Genomic DNA, 14,394 nt, shown 5'->3' on the forward strand with positions numbered 1-14,394 from the left:
GATGCACTGCCTGACCTCATTGTCTTAACTAGTTCCTTTTCTACTTTGTTTCTAGCACTAGCTAGTTCTTTGCTAAACCTAATTGACTCAAATTTGATGGCTCTTTTCAGGGCGTACCACCATTTGTTGTTGATAATGGATCCAGTTAACGCCCTCATTACTAATTGTTTAATTCGATTCCTGTAGGCTTTACAGTCCAATAGTGACTTGTTTAGCTTCCAGTAACCGGTACCTCATCTACACATGCTATCTATGTCGAGCGTACAGGTCACTAATTTGTGATCGCTGTAGCTGACGATATGGTGTTGTGGACAGCTAAGTATTTTCTTTATCTTTCCTTCTAGTTATGATTCTATCAATGTAAGACCTGGACAACCCGTCGTTTTTTGCCCAGGTCCATGCTGGAGTGTCTGGGTGGTCCAGTCTGAATCTATCTGCCAATTCGAAACAACTTAGCATATCGTTGAGGTGAGGTAATCCCCTCCTATTCTTTCTCGAGCCAACATAATCTACGCTTGCATCGCAAATTATGTTGAAGTCACCTAGCAATACTAATGTGTTCGACGTGCCAAGAAAATTCTCTAGGCTTTTGAAATACTCTTTCTGCCCGGCTTTTCCTTCGCAGGGAGCATAGACAGCGACCAGCCTGAACACTTTACCACTGCTGTGCGTCACATCCAAAACGACCAACCTGCCTTCTGGATCTATAAAGACAGTTCTAATCTCTAAATCCAGGTTTTTCCTGACCAGCACTGCCACTCCTCCGCCCCCTCCAGGTCGACAGGGAGAAACGTATTTCTCGTAGCCGTTTAGAATGGGCGTAAAAGCCTGTAGCCCACTCAGTCTGGATTTGGTAATTACCACTACATCCAAACGATGCGACCTAAGGTCGTTAAGGAGGTAGCCTTGCTTCCAATATGACCCCAGGCCACGAATATTTATACAACCGAGTTTAAACGAGAATGTGAAAAATTAGTCGAAAGTTTAAAACTTACTGTTTTAACGGAAGAGAGGGTGTAGTTTCACCCTCCTCTTTTCTGTCTGTGAGTGTTGTGTTTTGCGAGGTCAGTTTTTTTGCGAATTGCCTGTACAGATGGCTTGAAAAGTTCATCTGTAACGGGCCGACGTCCTCCACAAAAGATTTTTTTATTTCAAAATAATCAGCGTTATCTATTGTATAAAATTTGACATTTTCAGAAATAGTACTATTTATATCTGTTACGATATATTTTTTCGCCGATTTCATTAAAATAATTTTTTCTCTTAATGGGTTATTGTTTTTATTTATCGCCGTGAGGGTGTTTCTTTTCTTTTTGTTAGGCGATTGTGGAGGGGTGTGTGTGTGTGTGTGTTTGTGGGTGTGTGTGTGCTTGTAAAAACATGGGTGTTTGTAGGTCTGTGTGTGCTTGTGGTAGGTGTGTGTGTGTTTGTGTGTGCTTTTTCCAGTGTGTGTGTTTTTTTGGCTAACTGTGTGTTTGCGACTGTATTTGTGGGTGTGCTTGTCTGACTCGGAGTTTAGTCCTGTGTATCCAAAGAGGGTGGATTTTTCCGTTTCCGTCTTCTCTTTGAAGGTTCTATGGTGACCCACTCCTGGATGTTGTTGTTGTTGTTTTCTCCCGTTGTCGGCTGAACTTTGGCAATTGGGGTGCGCGACGTGGCTGCTATTTCTAGCGGTGTAGTTGTTGTTTTCGGCGTCGTGCTTGCCTCTGCAGTATTTTCTTTGGCTGTCTTCTTGCAGCTCGACCTTAGGTGGCCTTTCTCACCACATTTATAACACCTAGGCTTTCTTCCCTCGACTATTACCATCATGCTGGTATTATCTCCAATGGTGAGGGAGCTGGGCAATTTTTCCAAGTCTGAGGGGTTTGCTTGGATCACAAGCTCTAAGTCATGTGGCGATATCTCTTAGACTGAAGAATGGCAATTTCTTCCTCTTTGCCTAAGAGAATCGCTGCTATGACAAAGTCCACATCTATTTCGGGAGGAATGTCAGTGACCGTTATTCTGGAAGTTCTCATTCCTAAATAAAATGGTAGAACTACATCTTCCGACTTCAACATTCTTGTTGAATGTTCCCTAGCTTTTTCTTCGCTAGGGAAACGCACCTCTACCGTGCCGAAGCGACTACCCCTCGTTATATAAGTAGTTTGTTGCCATATCGGCCTCAAACATTTTTCTATGGCTTCTCTCTGCACGAAGTCAATTTTACTATTTTTCACATTATATGTCTTGTATATGACAGTTTTTCTCTCCGTCGCGTAAATTAATTCACTGGGAGGGAACAACTTCACATTATCACCTTCTTTTTTTAATAAACTTTGGTACTTCTTTAATTCTTCTTTGTTAATAACGATGTTTTCACAGGGGCGAGTTGCTGCACTCGCAAAATCTATTTTTTACTTTTCCTGTTGTGTAGTAGCTTCGCTAGACATATTGTCGTCTGCTTTTGTAACAAGCGCGTGAGACGTCTCTTTACTTTTACCTTCCTCCTCCCACATTTTCGCCTTCATGCCTTCAAACAAATTTTCAATGTTTTCCTCCGACTCGGAGGAGATTGGTGGCAAATTCATGTTTTTCGTCGCTTCCCCCTTGAAACAAGGGGGAAATAACAGCAGAACTCTGCTGCAACAGCATAAAAGAAGTGGCCTCGACGATCAAATCAGCAAATTTTCAAACTTTTCAGCACAAAAACAATCTTTCACTGCGGAGCAAAGAATAACACAACCTATCAGAGAGGAGAGAGAGAGAGAAGAGAGAGAGAGAGAGAGAGAGAGAGGGAGGGAGAGAGAGAGAGAGAGAAGAGAGAGAGAGAGAGAGAGAGAGAGAGAGAGAGAGAGAATGCAACTCAATTTAAGCATAACAGACTTTTTGTATTACACAGTTTTAACACAATGTTTGAAGTGTCCCAGAAAGATTTACCCATTGATATTTCTTAACTATTCAAAATAAGCTAAAGTTGGGATAATGAAATTTAGCAAAAACATTCTAATGTAAATTGTCAATCCATTGCAGTAATTACATTTCAAAATGACCACTTTTTGCCTTGATCATCATAGCCTGTAAACTAATGGTCACCTCTTAATTGTACCACCTCTTAATCCGATTTGACCCATGAAGACAAAAGGGCTTTTATCAGATCTGGCACATTTGAATAGGGGCAAGCAGAAACATTACTCTTTAAGATGAACCAGATAGCAATATCTATGGGATTAGGGTCTGGACTTAATGGAAACCTTATCATCTTGTCTCAAAAACTACTGAAATGTTTTTTGCACCACTGCTGTGCCAAATTAGATATGTAGGTCAGAGCCCCATCTTGAGTGAAAATGCAATGGTCATAAAAGGTTTCTGTGACCTATGGCAACACTTTCTCATCCAACATTTCCACATAAACTTCACTGCTGATCTTGATGCCAGTAATGGTGAAGATCAAGAGAGGCCTGGACCCATCAGATGCAACTGCAACTCACACCATGAGTGAAATTGGCTTCTGATGGCATAAATGACTCCTGCTACCTTTAGAAAAATCTCCAGTATTATGTGCATAAAGCCTGTCATTTTACTTGTTGGTAACTGCCTCCACAGTGAAGATCTTCTCAATGGACCAGATCAACACTTTGATAGCAGTGTACTTCATCTCAGCTAACTTAGTTTTACACCTGTCAAGCTGTTTCTTTTTGGAACCTGCTGAAATTAACTACCAGGATTGTTTCTTGTATGCAGTTAGCTTTAAATCCTCTTTAATAGTCCTGTGCATTGACGATTTCGAAATATCAAGAACTTTTACAGTTTTTCTTGCACTCCTGCAGGGATTTTGGTTCATTCACTTCTTCACAGCCACAAAAGTTTGCTTGGTGTGAATTGATTGTTTCCTAACAGGAATTAGCTTACTAGAGGTAGTAGAAGACTCTATATATCATTTCCAGGTGTTGAAAACTATTTTATGGCACACATTCAATTATTTTGCTATGCCCTTGTTGCTCATTTCAGCTATTTCCAAAGTAACAATCTGGTCACATTTTGCTTTTGATGCCTTGTTTGTTTACAAACCTGTTATAGATGAACAAAACAATAGACGCATGAACAAAAGACATATCCAAATCATTATATAAAATGTAGATAATATTACCTGAACCAATATTCCTTAGGAAGAGTTTTAAACATGGGTAAATCTTAGACACCCTGTACAATAGAAATATTAATTTCAAATTTTAGCACAAGGCCAGTAATTTCAGTAAAAGGGATAAGTCAATTACATCAATGTTCAATTGATTACACCAGTGTTAAGCTGGTACTTATTTTATCAACCCTGGAAGGGTGAAACACTAAATCAACCATGGCAGAATTTGAACTCAGAACGTAAAGACAGATGAAATGTTGCTAAGCATTTAGCCCAGTGATATACAATTAAAATATCAACACCAAATATGGTGTGGTAAGCAACAGAATTTTGAACAGGAAGTAAGGAATGCTGGATTACATGTACTGAAAACACAGAATAAATTGAAATGGTTAAAATGGCACTAAATGAAGCAGAAAACATATAAATAAACATAAGATACTAATAAATAAATTAGCCCCATGATGGTAGGGATTTAAAAATTTACAGTGAAACACCTGAAATAGTCAAACTTGAAATCATCTTAACAAATGTGCACCAAGGTGATTGGTTGATGAAAAAACAAAAGATCTATTGGCTAATCTCCTATCTCAAACTGTTATGGAAATTACTAATGGGTATTTTTTATGAGCAACGCAAGTAATCATTTGATACAGAACAAATTATTACCTATTGAATAGAAGTGGTGCAGAAAATACTCAAAATGCACCAAACACCATCTTGTAATTGGCAAAGAACAATAAAGAATTTCAAACCAAGACAGACAAACTTGTGTGTGGTGTGGGTCAACTTCAAAAAGGATTACATGATGATACACCAATCATGGATCATGGAGTCAATTAGAATGTCTGGTATAGGTGAGAAATGTATCCTCTCTCATCATGAATGACTTAAAGATATTTGAAAACAACAAAAATTCAGTTCTGAAAATAAAAAAAAGGAATGGAATTTGGTATATCAAAATGCATGACTTTAGCCATGGACAGAAGGAAGAGTAAACATTTTTGGGCCAGAGTTGATAGAATGAGTTGAAGTCAGTTCTTTATCATATATTTATTGTTACTTTAGGAAGAAAAACCATATATCAGTCCTGTTGCGCAAAAAGAAGAAAGAATAGAAAAACAAGGTTTGTTTAGCAAAATCATGGAGGGATTTTTCTGTGTGGTTAGTTAGAGTAGTGTTCATATTTTGCTAGTAGTCAGGTTTGTTAAAACAGAATCAGCCAAAATTATTCACATGATAGAAGTTCTGTCAGCCTTCTTGAGATAGTATCAGCTACAAAAAGAATTTTATTTAGTCATACTTTATTGCTCACAACTCTATCAACTTCTAAAGCTTTTACTTGTCAATAGCATGTTATCTTCCAGACAGATTAACAAGAATGAGCTTGCTACCTACTGCACAACTTAATCACCAAATCTGTTTTAACCAGATTCCAAGAATTCCTACTTGTTTATAAAGGAAATCATTGGTCAAGTTTTTGCTGTTGTCATTCAAAGAATTTGATGCCCAATTTTTGGCACTCATGTAGTTAGAGGGGGGAGGGACAGTGGGGGCAGTCTGCTCCTGGCAGTGCTTTTATAGGGGTAGCACCACTTTTGGGTCTGCTGTAGGTAATATGTATGTTTTGTGGAGGACCAGGGGTGGCAAACTGAAGGACCATTCCAGGTAGCACACTCTCTAATTACGCTAGTGATTGTTGGGTATCATTATTTAGAATTTTCATGACATTATCACTCAATTTGAAAAATACCGTTTTGCTGTTTACTAGATTCTTGGTGAAAAAATGAAACCAGGTCCAGCTTGAGGCACAAACCTGCCACATTTTAATGGAATAGTCCTATCTGAAGAAGGGATTTTTAAAACTTGATTGCAACGGTTAGAAGTATCTAGACATACTGAAACTTTATGAGTTTATGCATAAGGAAATAAAGAACAAGTGGAAATAATATATCTGAAATATATACAGCTAGTATTGAAGTCCAAACTAAATTCAAGCAATTTAATAAATGTGATTATGACATGGGGAGTGGCCATCATGCATTACTGTTCTGGAATTGTGAATTAGATGTAAAGAAGAAATAGATGCATCAGACAGAAAATGAGAAAAACTCTAGCTCACATGGAGCACTTAATCTAAAGCCATTTATAGATGAAATGGAAGATTAGAGGGAAAAGTCTTCTTAGTATTTCTGATTGTGTAAGTAGATGAAGTGCAAAAGTCAATAAACCATTACTTTGCAAAAACTGAATAAGAACTACTGAAATATTATGTAACTAGGACTTACTTGTTTTGAACTTGAAGAGAAGGGAGCATAACAAAGTAGGATAATTTGGGAAAGAATGAAAGCATTAGCATAAGTGTACTTACACATAATTCTACAGGAACTCTAACTAGGTTATAAAAATGTCACAACTCTTCAATGAAGAACATTCAGCAATGACAGTGGATTTTCTGAGATATAGATGGACACAAGAAGGGACCTGATCCCTTTTTCTGAAAACAAAACAATCTCAATCCCAGATACAAACTGGAAGTGACTCACTTCCGACAAGTTGTGAAAACTAATACTAAATAGTAATACAGTAGACTTATCATTGGAGATAACACTCCACCTCCATAAACCATGGGGTATTTACTGAACAATGCAAAAGAAATATAAATATTGACTCTACAGATAACAGACACACTGCAACAGTACAACTATTTACTCAGATACTCACCAGCACCCTCAAGTAAAATAATTCTGGTAATCAGTCACTCTAATTGACTAGACTTAGTTTTCAACTTAACAGATCTAACATGTCCGTCTCTTTCTTTCACTACCTCCTGTACTACTGCCATAGACCATAAATTCCTTGGAGTGTTTTCTCCTGACATCAGCTCCCCACCATATGAGAAGCTGCTGGTGGGTTAAAAAGCCAATCTATGTTTCAATTCAATGCATAAGCTTGGATATCGGTTTAAGATAACTCCTGTAAACCCCTTTTTAACTTAGCTGTAGCCCCAACAAAGTTTGTACCATTGTCTGAGTAAACCTTCTCTGGGTGACCCCTTCTAGATATAAATGTGCGAAAACAATTGATGAAAGATTTGGTGTCTAAACTATGTAACATCTCAATATGTACTGCTCTAGTCACAAGATATGTGAACATACAACCATAATGCTCTACTTCTGAATGGTTGACTTTGACCATGAAATGTCCAAAGACATCTACACCAATGTATGTAAATGGAGGTTTATCTGATTCAACTTTCTCCCTGGGTAGATTTACCATAATTTGAGAAGCTGGTTTGGCAAATAACTTCCTACAAACAACACATGAACAGATAACTTTCTTGACAACAGATCTGTCACCTGTAATCCAATAATGCTGTCTGATAAGTCATAAAGTTCATTCTCTCCCTACATGAGCTTTTCTGTGAAAATGAGCAGCAATACACTCAGTAATGACATGTTTACCTGACACTATAACCAGATTCTTGATTTCAGCTGTAGACTCAACCAATCTACCACCTACCCTGAGAATACTAGCATCATCCAGAAACGGGTGGAGTGACCTGAGGGACTGGATTTGCTGATACATTTTTTCTCAATAATCTATCTAATTCATCTTCATAATGTATTTGCTGAGCTCTCATGATCAGAGGCAACTATGCATGCTGGATTTCTTCAACACATATTTTTGCTCATCTGTAGGATTCATACTACCTACCTGAAGAGTATTGCACATCCTAATTGGGTTTTTTCTGATCTCCATCTCACCCAATAACAATTCCCCAATATTCTTGTATGGTTGCCATTCATTAGTTTTGTGTTGCCTCAAGAAGGTGGGTCCACGAACCAAACTTGCTATCTAACCTGCTAAACACCAGATCTTGACTAACAATGTACACAGGATTGTTTCTGCTTGATACATAATGCCACTGATTAGGTTGTGACCCTTCTCTGATAAGACTAACTTTATTTTCTATAAATATCTGGAACTGTTTGGTTTCATTTATAATGTATCCCATAATTCAATCACTGAATGATCATCTTGTGACCAACCAACTTCATTAATCCCCTCGTTTTCCAATTTCCATAATTTATGTATGTCATTTGTAACTACAGGGGGTGACATAGTAACAAAGTTAGATATGACTTGACGACTAACCTTTTTAACCGGTGATTGGTCATTGCTACACCAACTTTACTTTTCAACTGCTTTTCAATGACTTGGGAGTCTTATGCAAAATTTTTTCTACTGTTGCTGCTTCATGTAGAAATCTAGGCAAGTGGGGTCACAATCACCACCGCGATAACAAAGACAAACATTGGTTTTCATTTTTTGGAGCCATTTATTTTCTTCTCGTACATAACATCATGCAGGTGTACTGCGTGTATATACAAATGTATCGCAAGTGTATGGTAGACTACAAAATAAGAAAACTACAAAATAAGACAAACTAAGATAAAAATTATTTGAACAGGGTTTTACTGATATTTGACTTCCTGATATACAGCTTTCTTGTGACAAAGTTTGATTGCAAAATACATTTAACATGTTTATTATAACTGATACACACGTGGGTGAAAAGAACCGAGTGAGGAAAAAATGATACATACACTGAAACACTTTCACCTATGGATATACAATTATCTATGCCTCATTATATGTCTCAGGTTAATGTAAGGAAAACAACTAGATATATTTAAATTATCTTACAAAAACTTTGTCAGTTCATCATTCTGGAAGCAGCAATGGTACAAAACCATGTTCGCAGTAACATGAAATAACCAGAGAAGAACATTCAGCGATGACAGTGGGTTTTCTGAGATATAGATGGACACAAAAAGGGACCTCACCCCTTTTTCTGGAAACAAAACAACCTCGATGCCAGATGCAAACCGGAAGTGGCTCACTTCCGACAAATAGTAATATAGTAGACTTATCGTTGGAGATAACAGTTACTTCATATAAGGCAGCGAACTGGCAGAACCGTTAGCACGCCGAGCAAAATACGTAGCTGTATTTCGTCTGCCGTTACGTTCTGAGTTCAAATTCCGCCGAGGTCGACTTTGCCTTTCATCCTTTCGGGGTCGATAAATTAAGTACCAGTTACACACTGGGGTTGATGTAATCAACTTAATCCATTTGTCTGTCCTTGTTTGTCCCCTCTATGTTTAGCTCCCTGTGGGTAATAAAGAAACAGATAACAGTTACTTCATAAGAAAATATGAATGCAGCAGTTCCAACAAGTGATCAAGAGTGCACCAGAAAAAGCTCTAAATAAACTTGGTACACAAAAATTCTATAATAAACCCAAATTTCTATAACTGAACACTATTGAACAGATACCATTATGCATGACATCAAAAAACTGTTGCACTTCCTCCAAACAAAAACATAAGCAGATATTAAATTAAGAATAGACATATCAGGAATGTGAGAATGTCCAACAACAAAAGTGAAAGTAATATCTATAACTGTCAGAGCATTCGATTCAATTAATAAAAACCTATCATACACCTGAAATGGTTAGATGTCAAAACAGACGTATCTACTCAAAAATCGACCTTCCTTGGAACAGCTCATATTCTTAAGAAGATATTTTCTAAGGATTTATTTAAGGCTTGACATAAAAGGAAAAAACAGTAGAAAGGGTCATAGCTCAATTATTTAGGAAGAGAGTTAGTGTTGATGAGATGCAGTCCAGATTTGTAGTGGGTAGGAGCACAATTGATGCTATATGCCTGGTTAGGCAACTGCAGGAGAAGTAATTAGCCTGTAGCGGATTCTCTCTCTCTGTTATGTATACATGAATACGGACGTAGTAGATAACAGCTAGCCTTCGGCCACTCCTTTGAACCCTGTTGTGTCCACTACTCTGATTGGTTGGTATTGGTGCAATCTATTATGCACCAATGTGCTACCCAACCAATCACAGCCTTCTGACAAGACAGTCTCTTCCAAACAATCTGGTGAACCAATAGCGTGGTATAAAATGCTAGTTTCAACACCATATTTCGTCTTTCGGTTCTAGACCTTCTAAGGTCTAACCACTGACCACAGCCAGTTCCAGTGACAACACCAGCAGCCACATTGGAGACTCAACATTCGTCCAACAGCATACAGCAATCTCCATCTCCGTCACCTTCATCTTAACGTCATCAACAATATCTCTCTACATACACAGTGACCAGCAACATTTGCTCAGGTTCATTTCAACACTTCATGAATCACTTCACCATGGTTAACAGCAAATACAACCTGTGAGAACTTCCTGTATCAAGTGACCAGCTGCAGCATAGTAACCACAGCTTCCTGCACGACATGTGCCTCAACCGGCTCTGCTTCTTTGCCATAAGTTCTTGTTACAGCAATTCAGCTATTGTGTACCTTTGCTACGAACTGGTATTTATCATCCTTGTGTCTGAACATTCTTCTAGCGTCCTATTATAGACTCTTTCAATACTCTGTATTTAATGTACACACATACACATTATGTATACATGACGACATGTCTATTATTGTTATTATTATGCATATATGACACACACACACAGACACACATATTAACCTATCAATAAAATCTTCTCTTAACATTCTACCGGTTGTGTCTCTCTTTTCCTTCTGGCACTTGGACTCATTTATCACTTTTCGTATTTTATTGTAAACGATCGTGCGGTGTACTAAAGGAGCCATTCACGTCACCTATCCTTTGCACAGTCGTTCTACAAGCCAAAAATAAACTTCTGTACTTAGCTGTTGTTGACATGGAGAAAGCCTTTGACAGGGTTCAATGCTCCCTTATCTGGTGGTCAATGCAGAAGTTAGGGATAGATAAATGGTTAGTGAGAGCAGTACATGGATGCTGCCAGTAAGGTGAATGTTGGCAATGAGTATAGCAATGAATATAGCAAAAGAATATACAGGTAGGAGTGTAACAATGAAATCAGTGTACAATGTACAAGGCTCAGTTCTCAGTCCTCTCATGTTTATCTTAGCCCTCCGAGCCTTAACAGAGGAATTCAAGACCAACTGTCCCTGAGAGCTCCTCTACATTGATGACCAGTTTCTTATAGCTGAATCACTACCTGACCTAGAAAAGAAATTTCAGATGTGGAAACAAGACCAAAATCCTAGTAAGGAGGAGAGCAGACAAACCACAAGTCCCTTCTGGGAGATATAAGACGGTGTTGGTAGAAGCTCCATATGTTGTACCCAGTGCAAGATTTGAACATATAAGCGATGTAGAGGTATCACAAGAAGGTTGATGAAGAATATAGTCTTTGTGTGTGGTAAATGTGCATTAAAAATGTGCAGACAATAGGCTCCCTCACATGCTTGGGGGGATCATAAGAAGTAGTAGATAGCTTCTGTTACCTAGGAGACTAAGTTAGGTGGAAGAAGTTCTGAAAGTGTGGTTGCTAGGATAAGAACAGGCTGGGCAAAGTTCAGAGAGCTTCTACATTTGCTGGTAACTCCCTCAGAGTACATGCAACAATATTACATGACAGTGAAACATAGGCTTTGACTACAGTGGGCTTGCAAAAGCTTGAAAGAAATAAAGCTAGCATGTTCCACTGGATAGATAATGTCAGTGTGCATATATAAATGACAGAGTATAAATGATTTGAGAGGAAAACTGGGTATAAGAGGCAGCAGACGTTGTATGCAAGAAAGTAGGCTGTGCTGGTTTGGTCATGTGATGCATATGGGTGAGGACAGCTGCGTAAAGAAGTGCCATGCTCTAATTGTGGAGGGTACTAATAGAAGGGGTAGACCAAGGAAGATGTGGAACTAAGTGGTAAGAAAGGATCTTTGGATACTGGGCCTCACTGAGGAAAAGATAAGGGATCAGGAATTGTGGTGATTTACTGTACTTGATAAGATGCATCAAGCTAAGTAAAATTCTGTCGGGTACCAGTGCCACTTAAATAGCACTTGTGCTGGTGCTGCATAAACGCACCCATGCCAGTGGCATGTAAAAAGCATTTAGCACTCTCTGTTAAATGGCTGGCATTAGGAAGGGCATCCAGCTGTAGGAACCATGCCACAACAGACAGTTGAAGTCTTGACAACTCCCTGCTAACCAGCTCCATGATGATGACAATGATGAATCTGACTGGTCAATCTAAGCAGGAAATCGCATTATTTCTTTTTCTTCATCATCATCAATCATTCGATGTCCGTAGTTCCATGTTAGCAAGCTGGGGAGTTGCACCAGACTCCAGTCTGATTTGGCAGGGCTTCTATGGCTCCAGTCTGATTTGGAGTGGTTTCTATGGCTGGATGCCCTTCCAAATGCCATCCACTTTACAGAGTGTGCTGGGTGCTATTATGTGGCATCACACAGGTGGTTTTGTATGGTGCTGCACAGGTGCTTTAACGTGACACTGCCATGAGTGATTTTCACTACCAAAGGAACTGGTCTTCATACTGCTGCTGTAGAATACGGGTCTTCTTGAGTACAGCAAGGCTCCAGGCATTTCAGTCCTTTGTTATCTCACCTGAAAGGTTCAGCATCCTGAGGTCATTCTTCAGGTACTTCATTTCATGTCTTCCTGGGTCTCCCACTTTCATGTTTCATCTACTTTGAGAAATCGCTACTTCTTTATGGAGATGTTGGCATTCTTTAGCTTACTAACCAACCACATGGTTCCGGGTTCAGTCCCACTGCGTGGCATCTTGGGCAAGTGTCTTCTGCTATAGCCCCGGGCCGACCAATGCCTTGTGAGTGGATTTGGTAGACGGAAACTGAAAGAAGCCTGTCATATATATGTATATATATATGTGTGTATGTGTGTGTGTTTGTGTGTCTGTGTTTGTCCCCCTAGCATTGCTTGACAACCGATGCTGGTGTGTTTACGTCCCTGTCACTTAGCGGTTCGGCAAAAAAGACCGATAGAATAAGTACTGGGCTTACAAACAATAAGTCCCGGGGTCGATTTGCTCGACTAAAGGCGGTGCTCCAGCATGGCCGCAGTCAAATGACTGAAACAAGTAAAAGAGTAAAAGAGATATGTGTGTGTGTGTATTGTTATATAGCACGTTCAAAAGGCGTACCTTTGTCAATGATGTACCTCTACTCAACTACTGAACTCAGATTTCCAATGACTCAACTCAACAGAACTGAACATAGAGGGGGACAAACAAGGACAGACAGGACACCACAGAAGGGTCAATACATAGAACGCATATGAATGAAATGATTATATAATAATGAAATTATGAATGGTTGCATATGCCCCTCATCACATACAGTACCATTAATCTTGTTTACAATCAATTATTATCGGATATTTAAATAACAATTAACTAACATGTAACATACCATTGCAAGTCACCAATCCATGTATTATCCCGCGGTCCACATCGGATTCCTGATGCATTGTCTTTCCAATAAAAACAGTCTTATTACTCGCTATCCATTGACAGAGGGCTATCACATCACTCCGGTCGATTACTGGTTCCACCTTTTCAAACTCAACTTCAAACTGTACCGTTCCCATGTCGTACCTGTTTTTCAACTCTTCATAGCAATTCAGTTCTATTATTATTGCTTTAGTACCATCCTTAGGTAATTTAACCCATATTACTGACTTCATTTTCAGGATCTCTGTTTCCGTATGTATATTCTTATGGTACTCTACATAATACCATCTCTTCTTCATCTGATTTTCACCTCCTCTTTCATTCCTTTTTACTTCACCTCTCTTCAATCTCACCTCCGGAGGAGAAATTTTCAAACTTTCCTCTTCTGTTTTTCTTGTCACCATTTTTTCTCCGTTACTTCCCATCGCCTCTTTTTTCTTTTTGAGCTTCTCTGGTGGAGAACCCCTTCTACATTTTCTTTTCCGTGGTTTCACCTCCACTAATTCCTCTTTTGTATCCACTGTTTCAGTTCCTTCTACACATTCCACCACGTTTGCCTCTCTCTGCGTCGAACTCTCCTCCCTCTCTTTTTCCTTGTTTTGAGGGCAGTCCGCTTTTTTTGTGTCCTCTTTTGCTACACAAAACACATTACAAAGGCCTGCCCTCTACCACCACATTCAGCTTGTTTCCTTCGGGCAGTACTATTTCTTCAATTATGGAATTCAGGTCTTCCAGGGTGGCTTGAATTTTCATTTCTAGCCCATAAATTCAACTTTGGAGTTCTTGTTGCCTTTAATATTTTCAGACTCTGTTTCACATGGAACAAGACTGCCGCCATAATCCACGTCTCGTCATATTCAGGTGAGATTTTACCCACCTTTACTCTCGCCATTCTTTTCCCACAGTAACTC

The 14,394-nt window shown here is 39.0% G+C and overlaps 2 protein-coding genes across 2 annotated transcripts in view; both read right to left on the reverse strand.

Moving 5' to 3' along the window:
• LOC115218030 (beta-lactamase domain-containing protein 2) overlaps positions 1–4,179 on the reverse strand; it is a 72,078-nt gene extending 67,899 nt beyond the window's left edge. Inside the window, exon 1 of the mRNA XM_036508067.1 lies at positions 4,130–4,179. Coding sequence (XP_036363960.1) covers positions 4,130–4,164 — 35 coding nt within the window. The 5' untranslated portion in view covers positions 4,165–4,179. The remainder of the gene's footprint in view (positions 1–4,129) is intronic.
• Positions 4,180–9,254: 5,075 nt separating this feature from the next.
• On the reverse strand, positions 9,255–14,136 carry LOC118765683. Its single transcript, XM_036508068.1, has 2 exons — positions 13,443–14,136; positions 9,255–9,296 (listed from the first exon to the last, which is right to left on the reverse strand). Exons 1-2 carry the CDS (start codon positions 13,906–13,908, stop codon positions 9,289–9,291), a joined length of 474 nt encoding a protein of 157 aa, XP_036363961.1. The 5' UTR covers positions 13,909–14,136; the 3' UTR covers positions 9,255–9,288.
• Between the last annotated feature and the right edge of the window lie 258 nt (positions 14,137–14,394).

This window comes from Octopus sinensis, linkage group LG12 (assembly GCF_006345805.1).
Source record: "Octopus sinensis linkage group LG12, ASM634580v1, whole genome shotgun sequence".
Classification (NCBI taxonomy): domain Eukaryota; kingdom Metazoa; phylum Mollusca; class Cephalopoda; order Octopoda; family Octopodidae; genus Octopus; species Octopus sinensis.

Bases quoted from the DNA above. Each gene is read 5' to 3' on its own strand.
- LOC118765683 (XM_036508068.1), bottom strand. From the start codon at position 13,908: ATGGGAAGTAACGGAGAAAAAATGGTGACAAGAAAAACAGAAGAGGAA.